Below are 26,540 nucleotides of genomic sequence, written 5' to 3' on the forward strand. Positions count from 1 at the left end.
CAGTGAGCGGCTCCTCGGAGTAATTGTATGTCTGAAAGTGTATTCAGTTGGGTCAAAGAATGACCTTTAAAATACCTTCTTTTAGTTAATGTATCTCTGACGATGAGGTTCAGTGACCCAACAGGTTCATTAGTTACGTAAGAAATGAGGCCAACCTGAGGCCTCTGGAATGGAAAGATTCTGCCACCCATCCACCGCACCAGCTGACCGTACCCCAGGAATACAGGATGGCCACACCTGTGGCCAGTTGCTTGCCTGTAGGCCCAAGACATCTCTGGGGAGACCTGATAGACTTGCATTTTCTGGGGTCTGAGCTGCCCACCCCCGAGTCCCATCAGCTTTAGCAAGTCTTATTGTGCCTCTCCCATTCCCATTTATTTGGAATTTTGTCATCTTTACCTGAGACCAAATGAATCCTTGGCATACAAGGTGAGCATAATGCATGCCATTACTTAATCTACCCTCATGTGATGTGGCCCCCATGTGCAGGTCTGATTTAACCCTTTTATTTCTTGTTATCATTTGTTGGCATTACTAGGAATGTCATGTAGGGTCATGTTGGCATTTACTGTCATCCCTGAACTGTGTTGGTTTAGGGTAGAATCACCATATAATTTATTGTCCAAACTAGGACTTTTGTAAGAGAAAGGGGATGCTGTCAATAAATAAGATCAACATTCATAAACCAGAACCATCCCAGACAAACCAGGATGTATGGTCTCCCTCATCAAGGGTGACCCAATTCTAGATGGCTTGTAATTGTGCAGACTGATTGCATTTATGTTTGTATTTATCCACATGTGGGTTCCCTGTTTGGTGGGTTTTTTTTTTTTGTTGTTGTTGTTGTTTTGTTTTTTGGGTTTTTTGTTTTGTTCTGTTTTTTACTGGATAAGAGGCCTGAGGGAAGCGTGGCTTGCTAGTCTGTTATGTTAACATGCGTTTCTAAAACTGCTTCACTTGTTAATTCATTTACTCCATTTGTTGACTGTTTTTGTTCCTTTTAGTTCACTTTGTACTTTTTTTTTTTCTCCATTAAATTTTGCATTTATTTGAGTTTTTATGGTGTCTTTTTTGGGCAATATCTTTTTTAACAAGTTTCCTGAGCCTATTAATATGCTACAACTGTGTTATGATACAGCTTGTCTTTTCTGTGAACTTAGTGGAAGTTACCTACTTCTGCAGGAATTACGTTACCCTAGTGAATCCTGCTATTGATTGACATCTCTGAAGAGCTTTTGTATGGGTGTGGGGTAGAGGAAAGAATTGCAAGAAAAAGAAAATGCAGTCTATGGCATGAATATTGGGCAACTGGGTTAAGGACACGAGACTGAAACTTGCTCAAGGAGTTTACAAGGAGGCTTGACACAGGACAACTAACATTTGTGTGCTCTCTACTGCCTTACATGCATTAACTCCTCTAATCTTCATCAATTTCCTAAAATTAGATACCATTATTCTCTGCATTTCATAGGTGAGGAACAGAGAAGTAATTACCTAAGGTCACAAAGCAAGTAATGGGAGAGTTGAGATTGGAACACTAGTTGTCTGTACCCTTAATTCCCAAGCTGTAACTGCCTCTTGGCATCCCAGTAGCATCATGTAAGAAGATTGGAAATGTGGCCATTGTTAGAGCATATTCTTTGGCAGTGTGGGCTGCTGGACGTGGGAAGGTTTTGTAGAGTGGAAACCCTCAGAGACAGGTAAATGGCTGAGGAAGAAAAGACTACAGAAAATGACAAGCACATGGTTGGTTCATTTGTTGAGAAGCTTTCTTTCTGGAACCTAGTCAGATCCTGGAAAGACCAAAATGAGAAAATGGGGACTGAGGTTGGGGAGTTGATAGCCCAGCAGGAAGACTGGGATGTAGACACCCCTGCTGAAGGTGTAGTTCATCACCAGTCTTTGAAGGACAGACTCTCCAGGAAGCCAGAGGGAGCTGGGTCTCCTTGGTGCAGGGAGTAATATACAACTTGACTCACTCATGGGGGAAGTACTGTTTGAACAAGTTTAAGAAAGATCCATGATGCTCCCCTACCCTGCACCTCCCTTAGCCCATTGACCTTTCCCAGATGCTATGGCATCTTCCTCTGGGCTTTTTCCCATCTCCATTTTCTGTAGCCTCAGTCCTTCACCAACCCTCGCCCATTTGTATGTAGGTGGGGGACAAAAGATGGATTGTGTCCATATCAATCTCCTTACAGAAGATCCCTAGTGTCTGCTCCAAAGTGGAATGAGTTAACATCAGGAGGAAAAAAATGTTAGAGGGGAGTAGCACAGACCTGGTGCCCCAAGGCAAGTGTGAACAGTACAGACTTACAAAAATGCACAAGTGGTACTTTGGCAATCCAAGCATGAGCTTCCCACCAAGAGTTGCATCATTTGTAGAAAGGCAGAGCAACAAGGCTGCCCCCTCACCCCAGTACTGAGATCACAGGTTTGCCTTCTTTCTCTTAAGATTTACATAGAGCCACCTAGTTACAAGGCCCAGATGCCTCCCAGCAGATCCCCAAAGCCTGTGACAGCCCCAGCTGGTGGTCCTCAGCATGAGCTCCTGACTCACCCACTGCAGTGCCCACTCACACTGGAGGGAAGGATGCTGAGGGTAGTGGTGGCCATGAGAGCATGCAGCTGCTCAGCATCTTCATTGGCAAAATGATGGGTGTCTGGCTTCCCTACTATCCTGCTGCCCAGAGGTAGAGTTGAACTACACCTTCACTGAGGATGTTTGCATACCACTCTTTCTTTAGGCCTGTCAGTTCCCTAACCCCAGTTCCTATTTTCTCATTTTGGTCATCCCAGGATCTACCTGGAAGATAGTTATTGATAGGACCCAGGAGAGTGTTTCAAATGCATTTGACTCCATGAAAACTGAATGCACAATACTCCATAATGCAAAATAAGATTCAAGACAGTGTTGAAAGCAATTAAAGTTTATTTTTACAGAAGCTCCAACAGGCAAACTTGTGTCAAGAAAAGGTAGAGATGTATACTGACTCTAGTATAGATATTATAGTGTATCTGGTCCTTTCCATACTGACCTAGTAGCATACCACACCCCGCACCTGCCATGGCTTAGCACATTCAGGAAAACAACTGTTCACAGTGGAGAGACTTCTAAATGTGTGTCCCAGTCATTCAAATCCCCATCATTGCTGACACAGCCCCAGCTGGCCTCTTGGCCAGCTGGGCTCCACAGTTTAGAGAAAGGCCCCATAGTATCATGGCTTCAGAGAGGCAGCTGGCTTCTCCCCTAACCAATCAAGTAACCTCCTCCTGGCAGCACAGTGGTTGGAGCAGGCTGGGTCTCACAACCTGCCTCTTTATCCCAACAAAAGCGCTCAGAACTGCTGCCTTCCCCTCACAGGTGTTACCCAGGAATCTCTGTCCATTAGCATGAAATTCCTCTAACTAGACTAAGAAACTACTATGTTTCAGAGTAACAAAGGGAAAACAGTGCTTAAATCATTTGAGTTACTGTACCCTAAACAAAGCTTACTCAAAAGATCAAGACCTTGTGGAAAAGATTTAAGACTACATCAAGGTAAATGGGTCTGGAGAGACTGTCCCAATATTGAAGGGGATGCAGGGCAGCTGAGATTGGGACTATGAATTTGGAAAGACCTGGCCGACTCTGGCATGTAGAATAGTAAAAACTGGTCAGGATCAGGACCAGCCCCAGCCCTTCAGGTCTAAGCAAGGCCCAACCTCTGGCCTCTTAGTTCAACTCTGAGGGGCCAGCATCAGCCCTTGCTGGAGAAGGAAGGAAACAAGTGCAGTTTGAGCATGCATTTATTATCTCCTGGGTGATGGTGGGGGTTGGGGGAGAAGGCAAGGTAGTATTTGTCAGACCACCCTTATGTCTGCTGACCATGACCTACCCTCTCCCTCCCCTCTAATTTCTTAGGGCCAAAGGAACTTTCTCAGTGGCTCTTCCAGGCCTTCTTCCTGTCTTGTTACAGGATTCATAAAGCCAAAGAATTTATAGGAGTTCACGCATGGAGGGTTCCCACTATGCTGTGAAGGCACCGGGTGGAACAGAGCTGCCTATGCAGGAGGCTGATACAAACTTCTCAGGTGCTGCTCTACAAGTTCTTTGCAGCAGCTATACTGCTCAGTACAGCTGACCTGTGTTAAAACAGTGGCCAACCTTCAGCAGAACCATCTTTAGATTCTAAAGATTAGGCAATTGAGGATCCAAGCAGGGTACAACCACCCAACCCAACAGCATTAATCCTACCATGTCAGGAACATCCCTCCCCAACCTCAGTAAACTCATGAGTCTAACTGCACAGCCCCATCCTAACCTATCTGTCAATAGGGCTTCTGACCCTCCAGGGCCTGGTGCCATAGATTCAGACTGGGGGAGGAGGGTTTGCAATTTACAATTACCAATTTTAAGCTCAAGGTTGCTTCCTCCTGAGCTGGACATTCCCCCCACACCCAATTATCTTGGCTATAAGGGTTGCCATTGAGATAAAATTTCTCAATGTCAGGGACCCACACCTGCATTGATCCAGTGAAGGTACAGGTGTTCCATACTGCTGTCCACAGAGTGTGGCAGACTGTGGAATACCGAGCCCCTAGGCAGATTTTTGCCAGAATCACCAAGGCCAGAGCATCTTCTGGAGCTTATAAGGGCCAAAAAGGGCCATAAGGACCCTTTCAGGGGCAGAGTATGTCTTCTAAAGGGGCAAAACTCAGAGCTAGGCCTGGGACAAAGTTGATGTCTACCTGTGCTTTCTTTAGCAGATCAGATATAGGAGTCCACCAGTCGGGCATGAGCCTCTCCAACTCTAAGGTGATGATGACCAAAGCCAGTGTGGAGCCCTTGAACTGCAGCAGCTGGTGGCCCGCCATACAGTGCTGCAGCTGCCTGGTCAGGGACGCGACGTGGAGGGAAGGATTCCTCTGAGGCAGCAGCTCCACCACATGGGGCCGGCTCAGGACCACCAGGGCGTGGAACTGGAGACCATGGTTTTTAATGTTAGAACAGAAAACCCCATACTTTTCATATATCAATGACCAAAAGTGCAAACAATCTCCGTTTCCTTCAGGGAGCATCAAATGTGGCCCAACCCTTCTCATCCCTACCCATGGCCCCATGAGGGGCTTGAGGCTAAATGCCCATTCTGTGGCCAACTGGAGCCTCAACCCTGGAGAGAAAAAAAAGACAGTCTGCTTTGTGACAGTCTTTACAGGCCTAAAGTACTTAGATGACAATGTTTCAAATCTGAAAAATAGAAACATCCTATTCAAGATCAAGGTAGCAGAAAAGTTACTTGTATTTGCTCGATACTAGAAGAAACTACAACTTGGCAACAGTGGCCAGTTTTCATAATGAAACATTCCTTAGTAATTTAATCTTCATGCTTCATAACAGACCAAAATCCCATGACATTTTCACATTGCATAATTTTTGCCTTACTAACAGAATCATATCCTTGAAGATGACGATCATTCCCCTAACTAAAACAAACCCAAACTAATGTATGATATTTTTTTAAGTGCCAGATCAATATGGTCTAAAGCCTCAATAAGGATTGTGTTGTAGGTGAATAAAGACAGCTAAGTGAATGTGTGTAAAGTGTAGCAAAAGCAGACAGATATTTATGTATATTATTCATAGAATGGAAAGTTAAATATTTTTGCAGTGTGTATTTAAGAGAAACTCACCGGAATAGTGCCGTTTAAAAATCTTTGTCAAGTAAACTTAATGTCCTTCAGAAATGGGAGTCTGGTGGAATGGTGTTGGATACATTTTCACTCCCCGTATGTTTGTGAGCCTCATGGGTCACCTCACCGTGGTGCATGTGCAAGGACGTGTGCACGCCTGTGCTTTGCTGTCCTATGTTGTGAACAGCTGTTCCAAAGGCACAAATGAGTCTCAGGGAGACTCTGCAAACTCCTCATGCTTACTATAGTCAAGAAGTCCAGCGGCGTCCCAATGTGGAGGTCCCAGTGCAGTCTGTCCAGAATAGCCAGCTCCATCTTCAGCAGCTCATTTGGGGTGTAGCCAGAGCCATAGTGCTTTATGAAGTCTTTTATGTGTGGAATCAACTGTAAAAAGAAAATAAAGAGGCCAAAGCCCTGCATTATGTCATAGTAGCTTTTGTTTTCTTACCCGTGGGGATTGGGCATCCACGATCTGAGCAGAGTTCTCTTCCAGTGGCATGCCACAGAAAATGCTTCTAAAATAAGCAAATCAGATCTTGACTGTCAAGTTCCCAGAAGTTGTGACACTGTAGTGCATGTCACATGGTCACCCTCTGCAAACAGGTCTTGATCCCCCAATGGCATGCCAGCTCAGACCCAAAGGTGCTTTGGAGACTGGGTGGGGGCTGTTCTATTTCCTGTGTTCAGCTACAAGCACTCACTCAAAGGTTTTCAGGAGCCACGGGCTTGGACCATTCTTGTTCCCGCTTCCTACCATGGCTACTTATAAAGTTTGTGCTTTTGAGCTTGCTGGTCCACACCAGGCAGGCATGTTGACAAAACCTCCTATGGTTTTTACAGCACTAAAACTAGTCACACCTTCCCTTCAACCTATGTTGAAGGTGATTTCGTTTTGGGAAAAACAGGACTTTCCTCCAGAGGGACTTCTTAGTCCAGAGGAACAATAAAACTTGTCTAGGAGTAAATATTGATGTACCAAATATATTAAAAACTTAGTTCTGCTTTTTGAGGTATATAAAATATTGCTATAACCTTCCAGGATTAGTTCTTTTAAAGGTAATTTACTTGATTTTTTTTCATTAGGTAAAACAACTTTTAGGGAGAATAAGGGTTAAAAACATTTTTAACTGAAGGTTTGGAATTGAAAACAAGCCTTTTGTTCCCGCTTCCTCAGACTTAGAGATCAGCTAAAGGAGACCCTGTGGAAAGGGAAATTGTTTCCCCGTCCCCAAAGTAGAAGAGGTCAGAAGGTGGGGGAGATCTGGGAAGGTATTGGAAGAGTCTCCTCCTGAACAGAAAAACAGCGAAACTGTGGCCAAGCAAGCCAGCCTGAAGCATTCATCAGGGTTTCTCCTCTACCTCCATCACATAGCCTTCCTGCCCCTCTGAGGAGAAGGGTCCCACAGACCCCAAGGACCAAGTTTATAACCAAGTCCATAAGCCTAAATCAGCTTTCTTAGACATAGTTTCAGGAGGTGGACTTTAAGCCACATGGGTTCTGGAAGCCTTTTTTCTCATTAGCAGATGCCTCTGTTTAGTGGGGGTGGCACATGGCATCTACCAGTGATATCAGTATATGTGCCAGGAGGTCGGGCCTCTGGGTTTGCTGGACCAGTCAAGTCTAGGCATTTGTACTTCTCCGTTTGTGGAGGCTGGGTCTGCAAGCCAAAAGGTCAGGGCAGGGGGGCAGCACAGGACCTGAGGGGTTAACGTGCCTTTTCCAAAATGCCCACCATTCCCAAGGGCATAGCCTTTCAGGAAACCCAAGTGCTCCGGTGTCATACCCCTATCCTTCAAATACAGCCCAGTGCAGACTTCGAGGGATGCATACCTCCTCCTCTTCATTCATTTTTACAGCAAGTCTCAAGGAGGTAATTGTGACAATTTGGAGTAACCTCTCTTTTATCTGCAGTATGAACACATTTGAGAAGACTATAAATGCCAGAAACAAGTTGCAAAGCATCTGTGGGGATTTTCTTTTAAAACAAATAAACAACCCATACCCCTTTCTTTTGCAGTACTGGGCATTAAACCCAGGGGCACTCTACCACTGAGCCATATCATCAACCCTTTTTATTTTGAGACAGGGTCTTACTACATTGCCAAGCCTGGCCTTAAACTTGTCATTCTCTTGCCTCAACCTCCCAAATAGGTAGAATCACAGACTTCTACCATGGGGCATCCAGCTGGTGCCACTTTTAAATATGACCAATGAAAATGTTTGATTTCAGAACCACTGGTGACTAGTCAGTGTATCTTTGTTAGGGGACGGATGGAGGTGGGAATACAGTCCTGTTCTGGCCTCAAGCCCAACTGAACAGGTCCAGACAGGCACTTCCTACTTCAACAAGAAGTCCTTTCCCAACTAGGTCCTCTGGTTCTCAATCCAACCCTGAGGATCACAGGACACCCAGACAAATGCCCAGGAAGGATATGGAGAGGTTCCTGTCCCAGCTCTACCACTTGGGTCATGTGACTTAGTTTATATGCAGTGGTTCATGCTTACGGATCGCCCACCTCTCAGGGAGCAATAGGAAGCAGGTTAGTTTCATGACCTCCCTACCTTCACTGAAACCAGGAGGCGGTGGAAGATGGTGAGAGCCAGGTTAAAAGTAGTCTGAGAGAAGCGAAAGATGTTCTCATGTTTCAGGAGCCACAACACGATTCTTTCGAAGGCGTTGCAGATATCAACCTGACTGAAAAGGTGGGCAGGGAGGGCAGAGGTATTTCTGGGTTAGGGACAGCCTGGGTCCACCAGTAGCAGGAGCTGCCTGCTTAAGGTGAACAGAGGGTCTATGAGAAGCCCCCTCATCTTAATCCAGGGATGGGAGTAAGTGTCTCTTGCAGACCCAGCGTCTCACCCTTCGGTACCCCAACTCCAAGGGCACCTGCTTTTCATTCTAAGTAATTCCCCAAATGCAACAGGGCCTGTTAGGAGGCACTTCCTAGCAAAATTGCCTCCCGGTGGGGGAAGTCAGTGAATCCCTCTTAGTGCCGCGAGCGGAGGACACACCTGGTGAAGGGCCCGGCCTCCAGAGTTTTGAACACCTGAGCGTGGTTGAGGATGGAGCCGGTCCGCAGGTGAGAAGGGCCCCACCCGGGGGACAAGTACCTGGGGTTTGCCGCCCCGCCACAGGCGCTTCTCGCGGTCTTGGGCCAGATGCAGGTGAGCGAGCAGCCGGCGCTCGTCCAGCACGTCACTCAAGTCGCAGGGCACAAGACGATCGGACTGGGAGGACTGCAGTGCGGGCGGCGGGGACCCGGCCTGAGCGGAAACAGGGACCACCTCTATGGCTGGCTGAGCTACCGCTGCCCAGTGCTGGGACACCAGGGGTCCGCTCGCGGACGGCGCAGAGAAGGACGAAGCTCCGGGCTTGCAGACCGCCTGCAACTCGTTGGAGGTCGGCGCTGAAGGAGAGGCTTTGCTAGGAGAAGGCGGGAGAAGGCTAAGCCCTCCGGGGCTCTGGAAGGCGCTTTCCTCGGAGGTCGACCGCTCCGGTGGGAGCCCCGCGTCCGAGGCCATGGCGTGGGAGGGATCCTATGTCTGGGTCGTGGCTTAATCTGGCTGTTTATAGCTCAGTACAAGGGACCCTGCAGCTGGGACCCCCGGGATAGGGGCGGGCTCGGCGGGCCCCACCCCCAGCTCTTACCAACTAGCCCGGGGGAATGGGCGGCGCACACCTGGGATACAGCTAGACTAGACAAAGTGCGCTCAGGTGAGTGAGAGATCCCTCCCCGCCTTTCTTCCCGTCTCCGCATAGACCTTCTGTGAGCCTCTTCTCCACTTATGGCATGTGGGGTAGCTAGTGGCCAGACGAACCCTGGATATGCATGCCCGACCGACCACACATCTCACAGTACAGGTTTAGGGATACAGGTGGAGGAGCATCAGGAGCTCAGCTATTCAGTCAGACAGGTTTGAAATGGAATTCCCAACATGCAGTGTGTGTCTGACCTCACAGAGTATCCTTAACCTCTTCTCTGAAAAAAAGTGATGATACCTCCCTCAAAAGGTAGTTCATTCATTCAAGCATTTATCTTCCCAGTAGTTATTTATTGAAGGTCTGCTATGTGTTAGGTGCCAACAGTGATAAAATATGCCTGAAACTTACATTCTAGTTTGGAGAGAGAGATAAAAAAAACTGCCCTTTTTGTATTTTAAAGACAGAGTCTCACTGAGTTGCTTGGGGCCTCACTAAATTGCTGAGACTGGCTTTGAACTTGCAATGCTCCTGCCTTAGTCTCCTGAGCCATTGGGATTACAGGCAAGAGCCACTGCGCCTGGCTACACTTGTGATTTATACACTTCCTTACACAAGTTACATTCTGTTAAAATTTAATCCCATTAAATTTATGGGCGTATTAAAATATGTGGGAACACTAGAAGGAGAAAAAAGAGGAAGAAATACTTAAGGTAATGGAACGAGAATTTTCCCCCAAATAATGTCAGATGCCAAACCACAGATCTATGAGGCTCACAGAACACCAAGCTGGATAAATGCCAAAAAACAAACAAACAAACAAAAATCTGGATGTTCACCTTAAAATTGTAGAAAATCAAAGATAAGGAAAAAAATTGAAATAAGCGGGGGGGGGGGGGCGTACCCTTATCTAGAGAGGAGTAAGAATATGAATCACATCAGAATTGTCTTCAGAAAATATGCAAGCCAGATATGAAATGGAATATTTGAAGTGTGGATTTGAAAAATCCAACCAACCTAGAGTTCTGTACTCATTTAAATTAGCCTTAAAAAGTGAAATGCAATATAGACTTTCTCAGGCAAACAAAGTTGAGGAAATTTGTCATAAGTAGATCTGTCTTGCAAAAAAAAAAAAAAAATGTAAAAAGAATTTTTTTCAGAAAGAAGGAAAAATCACATAGACCATAGACTCAGATCTACATAAAGGAAAAAATAGCATTAAGGATTATATGAAGGTAAAATAAATTTTTGTTATTCTTAACTAATCTAATTTGTTGAAATTAAAATTTATTTCCCTTATAATCATAGGTTATGGGTAAGTAAAATGAATGGCAGCAATGATACAGGCATGGAAGCAATGATTAAGAATACTTTACAATAAGGTACTTGCATTATTTGTAAAGCAGTAAAATGTTAGTCAGAAGTGGATTCATTTTTAAATGCATTAGTTTTAAATGTATATTGAAAATTCTAGGGCAACCACTAAACGATTTTTTAAAAATGTAATTAATGTGCTAAGAAAGGAGAGAAAACAGAATTATAAAATACTAATAATGTTAGATGGTCACCTGAATCCACAGATAAATGAAGAGAAATAAAAATAGTAAATAAGAAGGTTAAGGTAACAAACTATAATTTTTTTTTAAACAAACTAATAACTTAGCTCTCTTTTTTTCTCTCAACTTCTTTCAAAGATTGAAAAGATAAATCACTGGAGTTAAATTAGTATAAATTTGTAGTAGGTTATGATAAATGAAGATATATATTATTATAAGCTCTAGAGTAACCACTAAGAAAATAACTCAAAAATACAGTAAAATAACCATGAAAGAATTCAAAGTTTAAACTAGAAAATATTAACTAAATGAAAAAGATGATGAGTAGAACAAAAAGACATAAGACATTACAGAAAACAAAAAGCAAAATGGAAGACTTAAATCCAATAGTATTGATAATGTTAACTAAATGGATTAAAGAGTTGTATTAGTCTACTAGGATTGTTATGGACTGAAAGTTTGTGTCCCTTTAAAATTCATAAATTTAAACCCTAATCCCCAATTTTAGAGTATATGGACATGAGGCTTCAGAGAGCTAATTAGGATTTGATGAGGTCATGACAGTAGGGCTGTCATGGTAGGATTGGTTTCCTTCTAAAAAGAACTTGCTCCCACCCTCAGATTATTCTATGAGGCCAGGATCACCCTGATGCTATAAGCAGTGAATAAATGAATGAATAAAAGACTCTTCCAGAAAAGAAAACTACAATGTTGGTTTAATATCCCAAAATGTATGTGTGTGTGTGTGTGTGTGTGTGTGTGTGTGTGCGCGCGTGCGCACATGTATACATAACTATCTGATAAAGGACAATTGAGTTGCACAATCATCTCAATGGATCCAGAAAAATCATTTGACAAAATCCAGTGCCCTTTCATAAAAAAGCACACTCCAGAAATTAGTAACTTGTCCAACTTGATAAAAAGCATCTATGAAAACCTACAGCTAACATCATCCATAACAGTAAATCACCAAATGCTTCCCAACTAAGACAAGGATGTCTGTTGTCATCATTTCTGTTCAACATTGTACAGGAAGCAATTAGACCAGGAAAAGAAAGAATAAGTTTGGATCCAGACTGAACAGAAAGAAGTAAAACTAACACTACTTTTGGATGATATGACTTTGTACATAGAAAATCTTAAGAAATACACACACAAACTACTATTAGAAGAATAAAGAGGTTCAGGAAAGTTGCAAAGCACAAGATCAATATACTTCAAAAGTCAATTTGAGCCAGGTGCAGTGGTGCACACCTGTGATCCCAGTGGCTCAGGAGGTTGAGGCAGGAGGAGCACAAGTTCAAAGATGGCCTCAGCAGTTTAGTAAGGCCCTAAGAAAGTTAGTAAGACCCTGTTTCAAAATAAAAAAAAGGGTTGGGGATGTGGCTCAGTGGTTAAGCACCCAGCATTCAATCCTTGATACCAAAAAAAAAAAAAAAAAAAAAGTCAATTTGATTTCTATACATTACCAGAGAACTATCTGAAAAAGAAATTTAAAACAATTTTCATTTACAACAACATACAAATATTTAGAAGTAAATGTAATATAAGTGCAAAGCCCGTACATTGAAAACTACAAAACATCACTAAAAATAAGTGGAACATTATCCATTTTTTTCTGTAAGTAAGGGAAAAGACATTCTGTGTTCATGGATTGGAAGACTTAAATTGTTAAAGTGGCAAAACTCCTTGATGTGTGGATTTGACAGAATCACTGTTAAATTTTTAGTTGCCTATTTGCAGAAACTGACAAGTGTGTTCCTGAAATTTCTTTGGAGATGCAAGGTAAATCCCTAAATCAAATGGCCAAAACAATCTTGAAAAAGAAGAATAAAGTTGGACACTTACACTATTATGATTTTTAAAACTTAGTATAAAATCACAGTAGTCTAGACAGTGTGGTACTGGCATTTGGATTCATGTATAGGTCATGAACTAGATTCAAGAGTCTAGAAATGAAACTTTATGAACAATTCATTTTCAACACAGGTGCCAATGCAGTAGGAAAAAGAATAGTATTTTCAGCAAACTGTGCTGGGATAGCTGGAAGAGACCCAAGCAGAAGAATGAAGCTGGATCCTTATGTAACATCACATATAAAAATATATATCAGTAGTAGAGCACCTGCCTACCCATGTGCAAGGTTAGTTTGGGTTTGATCCCCAGCATCACAAACCAAAACAAACAGAAAGTTCTTGAACTAGATCATAGACCCGAATGTAAGAGCTAAAAGTAAAAAGCCCACAGAAGAGAAAATCTTCATAAGAATGGGTTAGGAAAGGTTTCTTAAATTTGTACCAAAAGCCCAAGGACAAAAAAATATAGAACTTGAACTTGACCAAAATTGAAAACTTTTGCACCTCAAAAGTCATCACAAAGTAGCCAGGCGTGGTGGCACAAGCTTGTAATCCCAGTGACTCAGGAAGCTGAGGCAGGAGGATCAAAAATTCAAAGCCAGCTTCAGCAACTCAGTGAGGCCCTAAGCAACTCATTGAGATCCTGTCCCTAATAGAACATAAAAAAGGACTGGGGATGTGGCTCAGTGGTTAAGTGCCCCTGGGTTCAATCCCAAGTAAAGAAAAAAAAAAAAAAAAAAGACATCAAAACTAAAAAGACAACCCACAAAATGGGGGAAATATTTGCATATCATATATCTGAAAAGAGATTTGCACTCAGAATATATAAAGAACTCAATGAAAAGACAAATAAAATGGGTAAAGGATTTGAACATTTTCCATAGAAGTTTTATAAATGGTCAATAAATACATGAAAAGATGCTGAAGACCATTAGTCATCAGGGAAATGAAAAATTTAAAGCCACAATGAGATACTATTTTACACAAAGTGTTGGTGAGTGTGTAGAGAATTGTAAACCTTATACATTGCTGGTGGGAATTTAAAACAGTGCAAATACTGTAGAAAACAACTTGGAAGTTCTTCAAAATGTTGAACATTAAAGGTACCAAATGATGCAAAAATTCTAGGTATATATACACAAGGAAAATGAAAACACACATTCAAATGTTGGGAATGTGGCTCAGTGGTGGAGCACTGGGTTTGATCTCCAGAGCCTGAAAACAAAGAAGTTGGCATGTATATCCAGTATATTCAGCATATCAGATGATGATTAGTACGGAGAAATATAAAGTTGAGAGTGGAAATAAGATCTGGGGCTAAGGGTTGAAATTTTAAATAGGGTGGTCATGTTAGGGCTCACTGAGAAGATATCTCATGAACAGAAATTTTCTGAAGGAGATGAGGGAGCAAGTCAGGTGTTGAGGGGAAGAGCTTCCCGGCTGCCTGAGTTTGAAGCTGGACTTCATCATGGCCCACAAATTATGATCTTGGAAAAGTTATTTAATGGCCTTATGCCTCAGTTTCTTTATTTGTAAAATAAGGATATTAAATACTGCCTATTTCAAAAGGTCATTGTGTGGTTTAAATGATTTAAGAAGAAAACAAAGCACATAGAACATTACACTGGCACTAAGTAAAATGCTTTATAATTATTTTCATTAGTTTTTACTGCAAGCACACAACCTTTGCAAGCTAAGATAGAAGCATGCCTGGAATGTTCAAGAGGCCTGATGGGGCTGGTGAAGAAGAAGCAAGAGAGAGGCTGGTAGGAGGTGGAGGGAGGGTTTGTGGTTTTTACTCTGTGAGATGAGAAATCAATGGAGGATTTGGAGCAGAGAAAAGATAAGATCTGATTCATGTTTCAACACCATCACGCTGGCTCCTGTGTTGAAAATATAGTCATCCCTCTCTATCTGTGGGTGATTGGTTCCATATCAAAATCTGTTTGAGTTTCTTCTATAAAATAGCATAGTATTTGCATGTAACCTACACTATATTTTAAATAATCTAGATACCTAATGCAAAATAAATTCTATGTAAGTAATAGTTACACTATATTTTTTAGGGAATAATGACAACAGAAATGTGCATTTTCAGTATAGATGCAATTTTTTTCCCCAAATGCTTTTGATTTGCTGTTGGTTGAATCACGAATGCAGAATCTACAGATATGGAGGCCTGACTGTACACTAACAGAGGTCAAGGATGCATTCAAGGACATTAGTTCTGAGCTGTTGTAGTAATGCACCTGAAAGATTGTGGTGGTAAGTGCTAATATTCTGGTTCTTAACCTTGAAGATAGTCTGTTGAAGGATTGGCTATTGGGTGTGAAAAGAGACTGCAGGTTGATCTGCCTAATTGTCAGAATTCAGCTTCCATCAATTGAGATGAAGTTGAAGGAGACTATTTTTTTTGGATGAGGTGGGAGCAGGATTAAGGTAGAGCAGGGGAGGCAAGTTTAGAGGGGGTGAGGATTTGCATTTTTTTTAAAATTTTTTTTTTAGTTGTCAGTTGACCTTTATTTTATTCATTTATATGTGGTGCTGAGAATCGAACCCAGTGCTTCACACATGCTGGGCAAGCACTCTACCACTGAGCCACAACCCCAGCCCCGGATTTGCATTTTTGATTGTGCTGAACTCCAAATGTTTGTTACACATCCAAGTGAACTGATGATCAGGGGAGAGACTAGAAAGAGAATGAATCATTGGTTCTTCACAACTATTTATTGATATCCCACCCCGTGCCAAGTTCTACTTCTAGGTTCTGGAGATAGACTGGAGAATACTGAGTCTTCTAAACTCACTTAATGGTAAAACAGGTCATAAACAAGTTAGCAATCAAGTGAGGTAACATATGTAAGGTCTTTAGCTTTCCAGGTGGGACAATGTACAAATGCTATTGTTGTTTTCAATATTCGTGATATTATGGGTGTCAGTAGATAGATAGGCCTTGAGACCTAGGAGTCCTTTTCCCAGCCGGGGACTGCCAGGTATCCCGCCTCAGGGATAACCAATCCTTCAGCGCAGGGGATTGGCAGCACTGCGCAGCCGCAGCCTCAGTCTGGCGTCCTAGGAGATGGACTCGAAAAGCCTCCGCGCAGGCGTAGTTCAAGAGACCGAGGGAGACCGAGACCCGGGATTGGGCGGGGCGAACTCGGAGTGCGCCTGCGCACTGCACGCTCTGGCCAAAGAAGCCGCAGTCTCGAGAGCGCCAAGGAGGTGTTTCAGTAGACTCTGGCCAACCTCTTCAGCGAACCCGGTGTCGTTGGGCTACACCCCGGGAGGGGACGTCTCCCGGGCACGGGAGGGGGCCACGATGCCGGTGAGGAGAGCCGCTCAGCCGCTAGGGTTCCTCATCTCAGCGGCCTGGCTCGGGGGCGCGGCCGTTGCCATAGAAGCGCGGAGCAGGCTGGGGGCCCGGGGTGAGGCGGGGCAGGGCTGGACCCCGTCGGCCTCAGCGGTTAAGGGAACTGGCAGGTGGGCCCAGGTCCCGTAGGGGTCCAGCCCACTTAGGGAAGCACCCGGGAGCAGGCCCTGTCGCCTTTGTCCCTGCTGCATCCCGTGGGGCCTGCGCTGTTTGACATAAAGGCGCTTTGCCAGAGGATGCGTTCTGACTCCCAGCCCCGCCCGCTGGGTAGGGCGTCTGGGGGCGGACACAGAGGGTCGTTTGAATGCTCCGCACCTGGTGGGGTCCGTTCGGCGGAGCCAGGCCCGGGAAAGTGACCAGGAGAAGGTCGCCAGTTCTTGTTTCAGGGCCCTGACTCAAGAACTCCCTTAGGTTCGAGCTGTCATTCCTCTCGTGGCGCTGTAGCGTACCATGCAGAATATAACCTGTAGGTGTCTTTGTGTGTGTATGGGCAGGTGTGGTTGGTGGTACGTTTACTTTCAGGGTTTCACAGTTATCGTTCTCTTAATAAGGGAGTCTTTTAAGCCCAATAAAGGGTCATGGAGAAAACTTGAGCCTTGGCGAATTATTTATTGTTTATGCGACCTCGGATAATTATTTGATGTCTGGGTCCCTAGTTACTGCATAATGAAACTTTTCTTCATGGGGTTTTTATCAGGGTGAAATATGATAATACACTGGAGATGAAGGACAGTTTTTGCATTTAGCATTCAATACTCTATATTTGTTTTGATTTATTGCTTTCAAATTATTAATTCAGTCAATATTGGGCAACAACCAGATGTTAAGCACCGAAGATACAATATTGAGCAAAAAGATTGGCGGGGAAAAGAGACTCTTGGGTAAAGGTGAAAACCATACAGAGATAAGACAATGAATGAAATGGGTGGGTGGCATACAATAGAAAGAAGTTGATTCTGGTGATTGAAAAGTGTTGGCATGTAGGAATGCTAGCCTACATTGATATAAAATCATCTATTTTTAAAATAAGAGATCAACTATTTTTAAAAGACTTTAGAAATTGTGTGTGAAATTTTAGCAACTGATATTTTAAAATACTATGAGACAAAAGAAATTTTGGGGCCAAATTCAATCCCTTGACTATCATTTGCATCTCTGGTGTAGACAGAGAGAACGACATTAATCAAATAAAAGTCAAATTTTGTCCTTGGAAAAGAGAGCAGGGTGCTCTGAGAGCCTATAAAAGCTTTTGACCTAATTAGAGAAGCGTTTCCAGAAAAAGTGGCTATTGAGTTGAGTTCTGAAAGATAAGTAGATGTTATCTAAATGAAGAGGTGAGTAAGGAATGTTCTAGGCAGAAGGAACAGCACAAGGAAAAGCCTGTGGTAAAGAAGAAGCATGGTGACTAGAAAAGACCATAAAACCCAGGGTGGATGTAGTTGAGAAAGCAAGTGAGTATCTTGTGAAATAAGCTTGGAGAAGTAGACTTGGGTGACAGACCACCTTAAACATTTTGATTTTTATCTTAAGATCTATGAGAAACTATTGAAGAATTTTAAGTAGAGGAGTCAATGTTAGATTGGTGTTGACACTGACTTCCCGTGGACAGACTGTAGGACAATCTAATTTGATGCAGGAGTAAAGGGCCCAGATGATGGTGACCTAGACTATCATAATGACAGTAGAGTTGGAGAGAAATGTGTTGTATTGGGATTATGTGTTACTTGTCAATGATAGTTTCAAAGTCAGTGGCTTATATGTGTTTCTCTTTAATGTTTAGAAGAGTATCAGAAATAGGAATTTGATAAGTATATGACCAATGGAACTGTTAAACTTCATTTCAGTAATAGAATTGTATTTTAATCATGTAAAATTTCAAAAACAAACTTTATATATGCAAGTTTTTGTAAGTTTAAGTCATACTAAGACATACTTCTCTGTCTGCTGTTGTACTTTTTTTTTTTTTTTGCCCTCAACTTCCTGTTCTCTTCTGTAGAGAAGATAAGCCCTGAATAGAGCTGTATTTAAGAACAATTTCATTAATTTGTTACAGAAAATAAAGCTAGATGTGTCAGGGGAACGAGGAACCAACTATATTCTTGAATTAAATTTATTAACCATGCTCAGTTGTGTTTTCCTACAGGCAGGAAACTCAGGATGTCGAGGACTTTTGTGCAGAAAGACAGTCTATAATATACTAAATCATTTTCTGCATTTACTATAGATGTAAATTAGATTTTTTTCTTCCCTCTTTTGCATGCAAAGAAAATATATTTCTTATTTATTTATTTTGGTACTGAGGATTAAAGCCAGGGTTTACCACTGAACTATATCCCTAACCCTTTTTGTTTTTTATTTTGCAATGACTCTCACTAATTGCTTAGGGCCTCCATGAGTTGCAGAGTTTGGCCTTGGACTTGCAATCCTCCTGCCTCAGCCTCCCAAGCCCCTGGGATTGTAGGTGTGCACCACCAGGCCTAGCTTAATATCTTTTTAATAAGCTTTTTCTGTATACATAAAAGATCTTTAATTGCATTTAACAAAGACTTATGAAGTCCTAACATATGCAAGGCACTAAAATGGCAACTTAGCCCTTTTAAAATTATTAATTTAATAGGTTGATGGCAAAAGCAAATGTTGTCTTCATTATTTGTAAATATTGTCTCCACCAGATCAATAAATCAGAGAAGCCGGAAAGCTGCGATAATGTGAAGGTCGTTGTTAGGTGCCGTCCCCTCAATGAGAGAGAAAAATCCATGTGTTACAAACAGGCTGTCAGTGTGGATGAGATGAGGGGAACTATCACTGTACATAAGACTGATTCTTCCAATGAACCTCCAAAGACATTTACTTTTGATACTGTTTTTGGACCAGAGAGTAAACAACTTGATGTTTATAACCTAACTGCAAGACCTATTATTGATTCTGTTCTTGAAGGCTACAATGGTAAGTGAATATATAGTTTATTTTTTAAAAAACTTTATTGAGGCATAATTAATGCCCCATAAAGTCACCTATTGTAATAGTACAGTTAGATGAGTTATAGTAAATATATAGTTGTGAAACCATCACTATAATACAGTTTTAGAGCACTTCCATCATCCTCAAGTTACTTTATGCCCTTTTGCAGTTCCACCTCCAGGTGACCATTGATCTGCTTCTGTCACTATAATTTTTACCTTTTCTCGAAATTTCACATAAGTGATGTGTCATCTTTTTAATCTATTTTCTTTCGCTTGGCATGTTTTTGAAGTTCACCCATCTTTGCATGTAGTTTGTGGCTTTTGATTATTGAGTTGCATTCCAGTATATAAATCTAGCAATTTCGTTTATGCATCCAGATGTTTGGCTATGATAAATAATGCTGCTATACATTCATTTATACATCTATGCACAAACATATTTCAAAGTTTCTTGAACATGTTTTCAAAATTCTCCCATGTCATCAGAATGTAGCAGTACTTTATTCTTTCTTATGGGCAAATATCCTCTTGTATGTTATGCAGACATAACATATTTTGTTAATGCATTCATCATTTGATGAACATTTGGATTGTACTTTTTAACTATTATGAATAACGTTGCTTTGAACATTCTTATACAACTTTTGGTGTGAATGTGTGGTTTTAATTGTCTTGAATATATATGGAGGAGTGGAGTGGAATTGCTGAGTCATGTGGCAACTCTTTAACATTTTGCAGAACTGTCAAACTTTTCCAGAGTGGCTGCATAATTTTATATTCCCACTAGCAATGTGAGATTTCCAATTGCTCCACATCCTTGTTAACGATTTTAATTGTCTTTCTGATAGAGCCATTCCAGAGGGCAGAAAGTGGTATTTCATTGTGGTTTGCAATAGTTTTTTTATATTGACCTTGTATCTTGCAACCTTGCTAACCTTGCTTACTAATTCTAGTTTTTTTTTTTTTATGTTTTTCTTTTTTCTTTTTGCAGTCCTGGTGATAGAACTCAGTACCTTGCACATGCTAGTGAGCTACACTCCTAGTCACTATATCTTGTTGCTGCTTTTTATTTTTTTTAATTCTCTAGGATTTTTTACATGTAAAATTATGTCATCTGCAAATAAAGATTTTTTTTTTACTTTTTTCCAATCTTTATGGCTTTAATTTCTTTTTGTTGCCTGATTACACAAACTGGAACTTCCACCAAATAGAATTTGTGAGAGTGGACATTTTGTTTTGTTCATAATCTGAAGAAAACTGCATTCTTCTTTATTTTTTTTTGTTCTTTTTAGATATACATGACAGTGGAGTGTTGACATAATATATGGAATATAATTTATTCTAATTAGGATTTCATTCTGTGGTTGTACATGATGTGGCGTTTCACTGGTCATGAATTCATATAACATTTATTTTTCACTAATATATTACCTATAGTTTTTTTATAAATAGCTTTTATCAGTTTAAGATAGTTCTCCCTTATTCTTAGTTTGCTGAGATTGTTTTTCCAGTAAAGTATATTGGATTTTTTCAAATGCAATTTTGAAACTTTTAAAAACGTTTTTCAGTATTGGGAATTGAACTCAGGGATACTCTATCACTGAGCTACAACCCCAACCCTTTTTATATTTTTTATTATTTATTTAGATACTAGGGATTGAATGCAGGGGCACTTTACCATTGAGCCTCATCCTGTGCCTTTTTTTTTTTTTTAATAGGTCTTACTAAGTTGCTAATGCTGGCCTTGAATTTAGCAGTTCTCCTGTCTTAGCCTCTTGAGTAGCTGGGATTACAAATGTGCACGACTATGTCCCACTCTCTGCAACTAATGAAATTATTTTTTTCTCTGTGTGTTGATTGACTAGTTTTTCAATGTGAAACCAGCTTTGCTACTAGTCATGAAGTGTTACCCTTTCCAAATATTGTTATTTTGTTTGCCAAATTTTTGTTTAAAATGTTTGTATCTGTGTTCATGAGGTACATAAGAGTGTTGTTTTCTTGTAATGTCTTTATCTGATTTAAGTATCAGAATAATTCTAGTTTTATAGAATGAAGTGGGGAGTATTCCCTTCTTTTCAACTTTTAGAAGAATTTGTCTAGAATTAGTATTATTTCTACTTTAAATATTTGATAGAATCCATCAGTGAAGCCATCTGGGCTTAGAGTTTTCTTGTGGGAAGATTTGTAAATTTTGCCACAGATTTAGTTTCTGTAATAGATATAGGACTTTTCTGGTTATGTGTTTTTTCCTTGAGAGTTTTGGTAGTTTGTCTTTCATAGAATTTGTCTATTTCATTGAAGTCAATTTATTGGCAAAAAGTTGTTTATATTTTATTATTCTTAGTATGTTACAATCTTAGTATGTTAAAATATAGTGATACACCCTTTCTTATTCCTGATATTGGTATGTGTGTAATTTGTGTCTTTTTTTTTTTTAACTGATTACACTGATAAGAGCTATATCAATTTTATTATCTTCTGAGAGAACCAACTTTTGGTTTAATTTTTTCTATTTTTTTGTTTTGTTTTCTTTCTTTTTTGGGGGAGGGGGTTGGTGGTACTGGGAATTGAACCACCCTGTGTCTCCTCCAGCCCTCTTTTACTTTTTTTTTTTTTTTTTTTTTTTTTTTTTTTTGGCAGTGCTGGGGATTGAACTCAGGGCCTCTATCAACTGAGCCATATCCCCAGCCCCTCCAGCCCTCTTTTAAAAAATTTGAGACAGGTCTTGTCAAGTTGCCAGGCTGTGTTTGAACTTTGATCCTTCTGCCTCAACCTCCCAAATTGCTGGGATTACAGGTGTACTCCATGGTATCTGGCTTGTTTTTATTTCATTGATTTCTGCCCTGATCTTCATTGTTTCTTTTCTCCCACTTACTTTAGGCTTAATTTGCTCTTTATTTTCTACTTAAGGTGGAAGCTGAGGTTATTGTTTAGAGAACTTTCTTCCTTTCTAATATAGAAGTTGAACGGTATAAATTATCCCCCAAATTCTCTTTTAGTGGCATCATACAGATTTTGACATACTATGTGTGTTAGTTAACTATTCTGTCACTTGACCAAAACACCTGACAAGAACAACTTAGAGGAGGAAAAGTTTATCTGGGGCTTGTGGTGTCAGAGGTCTCCGTCCATAGATGGCAAACTCGATTGTTCTGGGCTTGAATCGTGGCAGAAGGGCTCAGTGAGCAAAGCTGCTCAGTTCATGGTAGGTCGGGAAACAGAACAGGAAGGGGCTCCAGGGAAGATTTGCACCCTTCCAGAACTTACCAGTGGCTCATCTCCTCCAACCATACCCCACCTGCCTATGGTTACTACCCAATCAGTCCATTCAAACTACGATGGACAGATTAGGTTACAGTGTTCACAATTCTATCATCTCACCTCTGAATATTCCTGCATTAACAGGAGCATATCCAAACTATAACACTGTTTTCATTTTTATTCTATTCAAAATACTTTTCTACTTCAACTCTTGATTTCTTCTTTGATCCCTGAGTTATTTATAAATATGTTATTTTAGTTCTTAGGTATTTCAAAATTTTCCAGAAAATTTTCTGTGGATTCTAGTTTAATTTTATTTTAGTCAGAGAACATACTTTGTATGACTTGAATCTTTTTTAAATTTATCAAGACTTGTTTTATGTCCTAGAATGTAATTTATCATTATTAGATCTTTGTGTATACTTGAAAAAGGGTGTATATTCTGCTGTTCTTCAGTAGAGTATTCTGTAAATGTCTATTTGGTCAATTTGTTTGATAGTGTTCAAATCTTCTATGTATTTATCTTCAATCTACTTGGTCTGTCAGTTATTGACAGAGAGGTATTGAATTTTCTGAGCATATTTTCAGATGAGCCTATTCCTTTTAGTTCTGTCAGTTTCTGCTCCATGTGTTTTGAAATTCTGTGAGTACCAGTGTAAATGCTTAGGATTTTTAGGTCGTTTTGATGAAAGAACCTCTTTCTTATGAAATTACCCTTTTCCTCCCTAGTAATATTCTTTGCTCTGGAACTTACTTTGTCTGACGTTAATATAGACACTCTAGCTTTCTTTTGATGAGTGTTAACATGTATAACTCTTTTCCATTCTTTTAACCTTTGTGTGTTTTTAGTTAGAAGTGCATTTCTATTAGGTAAGCGCACTGGAGACCTTCAGGATCATTCTAGATTCAGCGATTGCTCAGAGGACTCACGAGACTATCATATAGTTGTACTTATAAAAAGAAAAAGAAAAAAAAAAAAGACTAGCAAAGGTAAAATGTGCTTGGAGCAAAGTTTCCAGGAAACTAGATGCAAATTTTCTAGAATCCTTTTCTGTTGGTCACTCAGGATGTACAATGCGCTTAATTATTTTAGCTTTGAGTCTGAAAATACATATGAAATGTTGTCTGAGGAAGTGTATTAGAGACTCAGTGCCCAAGGCTTTTTTTTTTTTTTTTTTAAAACTGGGGACTGGTCACATGGCCAGCTTGAGCCTAGACCATGCTAGCATCCCAGACTCTTAGCAGGAAAGCAGGTGTTTACCATAAATGACATTGTTTTCTGCAATTTAGGCAAAATGAGCCCTTCTTATCAGCCTGGGATTGGTGGAGACCCCCTAAATTCAGATTCCCAAGGGCCAGTCTTGCAAGCAGGGCTTTCAGAGAACAGCAGTCTCAGATTGACTTTGTTAGTTCTTTTCTGCACAATAGCATATAATTAGTCTTGCTTTTTAAATTCAGTTTTGCTATTTTTTTTATTTGTTTGTTTGTTTTGTGGTGCTGGAGATCAAACCCAGGGTCTCATGCATGCTAGGCAGGTACTCTACCACTGAGCTGCACCCCAGATCTATCTTTGCTTTTTTTCTTTTTGTTTTTTCTTCTGCTTTTGTGTGTGTGTATGTGTGTGTGTTTTAGTTTTGTTATAACTTTGCTTTTTAGTTGGGTTATTGTGGTTATTAAGACTATTTACATTTAATGGGATTATGTGGTTAGGTTGAAATTTACCATCTTGCTATTTCTTTTGTCTCATTTTTTCCTTTTTTTTTATATTAAGTATTCTTTTCATTTTGTTTTATCTTTGTTGGCTTATAGGAATACAAATTTTAGTTTAGTGGTTTTGCTAAGATTTATGGTGTAAAATTTTAATATATTATGGTATACCTTCAATTGATATTAATACCATTTAATGTATGAGAATTTGGGTTTTTTTTTTTTTTTTTTTTTTTTTTTTTTTTTTTTTTTTTTTGGATCAGGGACACTTGATCACTGAGCCATATCCCCAGCCAGACCTATTTTGTATTTTATTTAGAGACAAGGTCTCACTGAGTTGCTTAGTGCCTCACTTTTGCTGAGGCTGACTTTGAAATCATGGTCCTCCTGTCTCAGCCTCCTGAGCTGCTGAGATTACAGGTGTGTGCCACCGTGCCCAGCTGTATGAGAATTTTTTAACAGTAGACTTCATTTCTCTCCTCTCAAATTTTATGCTGTTATTGTCACATATTTTACTTTTACATATTGTAAATTCCATGCCATATTGTTATTATTTTTGTTTAAACCATAGTTATCTTTTAAAAGTATTTAAATAAGAAAAAATTTTGTATATTATCATTTTTGGTACTCTTCATGCTTTGTGTAGATTCATATTTCCATCTAATATTATTTTCCTTCTGCTTGAACAACTTCCTTTAACATTTCTTTTTTTTTTTCTAAGTTAAAAGTTTCCTTTAACATTTCTAATAGTGCAGATTTACTGTTGTTGAATTCTTTCAGCTTCTGTAGTCTATAAAAAGCATTTATTTCACTTTGTGTGTGTGTGTGTGTGTGTGTGTGTGTGTGTGTAGTACTGGGTGTTGAACTCTGGGGATTCTACCACTGAACTGCTTCTCAGGCCTTTTTGTTTTGACACAGTCTCACTGAGTTGCTGAGGGCCTTGCTAATTTGCCCAGGCTGATCTCAAACTTGCAATCCTCCTACCTCAGTCTCTTTGAGTCGAGGTCAGCAACTTAGTGAGACCCTATCTCAAAATAAAAAATAAAAAGGACTGCAGGTGTAGCTCAGTGGTAAAGCACCTCTGGGTTAAATCCCCAGTACCAAAAAAAGATAAAAATATTTTCACTGGGTACACAATCGAGGTTGACGGTTTCTTTTTTCAGTACTTTAAAGAATGTGCTACTGTTTTCTCACTTGCATTGTTTCTGATCAAAAAGCTGCTTTCAGTCTCATTTTTATTCTCTTGTACATAGCATGTCTTTCTTTCTCTATTTTTAAAAACCATTTTTATTAGTGCATTATAGTTATATGTAAATAGTGGGCCTCTGGTTTGTTTTTAAGATTTTCTTTAGTGTTGGTTATGTGCAATTTGATTTATGGTATGCTTTGGTGTATTTTTCTTTGTGTTTCTTGTGTATGTGGTTTGTTAAACAGCATTTTGGATTTGTAGTTTGTAGTTTTCATCAAATTTGGACAAATTTCAGCCACTATTTCTTCATTTTTTTTTTCTGTCCTCCCTCCCTCCAACCTTTTGGGAAACTCCAAAGATATGTAGGAAGACTCAAAATTAGGCTGTTTGAAATTATAGCACAGTTCACTGATATTCTCTTCTGTTTTTGTTTTTCTGCTTTCTCTCTGGGTTGTTTCTGTTGGTATGTTTTCTAGTTTGCCAGTCTCTTCTACTACAGTGCCTAGTCTGCTATTAACACTGTCTACTGTATTTTTCATTTCACACATTGTAGGTTTCATCTCTAGAAGTTTCATTTGGACCTTGATGTTTTCCATCCATGTTTTTACTTAACGTTTTAACATATGGGATGCAATTTTTATAACCGTTTGAATGTATTTGTCTAATAATTCTCACATCTGTGTTAGTTATGTTTGTTTTGATTGATTTCTTCATTATGTGTTACATCGTTTTGCTTTTTTTGCAAAGTTGGCGTTTTCTGGTTGGATGTAAGACATTGTGAATTTTACCTTGAGTCTTGGATTGTTTTTTAATTTTTAAATTTGTTCTAAATTAGTTATACATGACAATAGAATGCATTTATACATTTGATAAATAATATATAAATGGAGTGTAATTTCTCATTTTCTTTTTTTAAATTTTTACAGACTGCATCTTGATTCATTGTACACAAATGGGGTACAACATATAATTTCTATGGTTGTACATAATGTAGATTCACACCATTCATGTAATCATACATATACATAGGGTAATACTGTCTATCTCATTCTACTTTCCTTCCTGCAACCCCTCCTGCCCCATTTTCCTCTATACCATCCAAAGTTCCTTCATTCTTCTCTCCCCCACACCACCAACCCCCTCAGTATGTATTGTCATCCACTTATCAGAGAAAACATTCAACCTTTGGTGTTTTGGGCTTCATCTATTTCACTCAGCATGATATTTTCCAACTTCATCCATTTATCAGCAAATGCCATAAATT

The 26,540-nt window shown here is 40.1% G+C and overlaps 2 protein-coding genes across 3 annotated transcripts in view; one reads left to right on the plus strand and one right to left on the minus strand.

The window, feature by feature from the left end:
• Positions 1-3,767: 3,767 nt before the first annotated feature.
• Positions 3,768-9,196, minus strand: Ccni2 (cyclin I family member 2). The gene is made up of 5 exons (XM_047555394.1): positions 8,687-9,196; positions 8,237-8,365; positions 7,505-7,579; positions 5,917-6,057; positions 3,768-4,962 (listed from the first exon to the last, which is right to left on the minus strand). The coding sequence occupies exons 1-5, from the start codon at positions 9,194-9,196 to the stop codon at positions 4,663-4,665; spliced, it is 1,155 nt and encodes a 384-aa protein (XP_047411350.1). The 3' UTR covers positions 3,768-4,662.
• Positions 9,197-15,967: 6,771 nt separating this feature from the next.
• Positions 15,968-26,540, plus strand: part of Kif3a (kinesin family member 3A) — a 42,253-nt gene continuing 31,680 nt past the window's right edge. The window contains exons 1-2 of one of the 2 annotated variants that reach the window (XM_047556698.1): positions 15,968-16,111; positions 18,829-19,102. In XM_047556698.1, the coding sequence (XP_047412654.1) occupies positions 16,106-16,111; positions 18,829-19,102 (280 nt within the window). In that variant the 5' untranslated portion in view covers positions 15,968-16,105. The remainder of the gene's footprint in view (positions 16,112-18,828; positions 19,103-26,540) is intronic. The other variant, XM_047556697.1, reaches the window with a different exon arrangement.

The sequence above is a fragment of the Sciurus carolinensis genome, chromosome 6 (genome assembly GCF_902686445.1).
Source record: "Sciurus carolinensis chromosome 6, mSciCar1.2, whole genome shotgun sequence".
Taxonomy (NCBI): domain Eukaryota; kingdom Metazoa; phylum Chordata; class Mammalia; order Rodentia; family Sciuridae; genus Sciurus; species Sciurus carolinensis.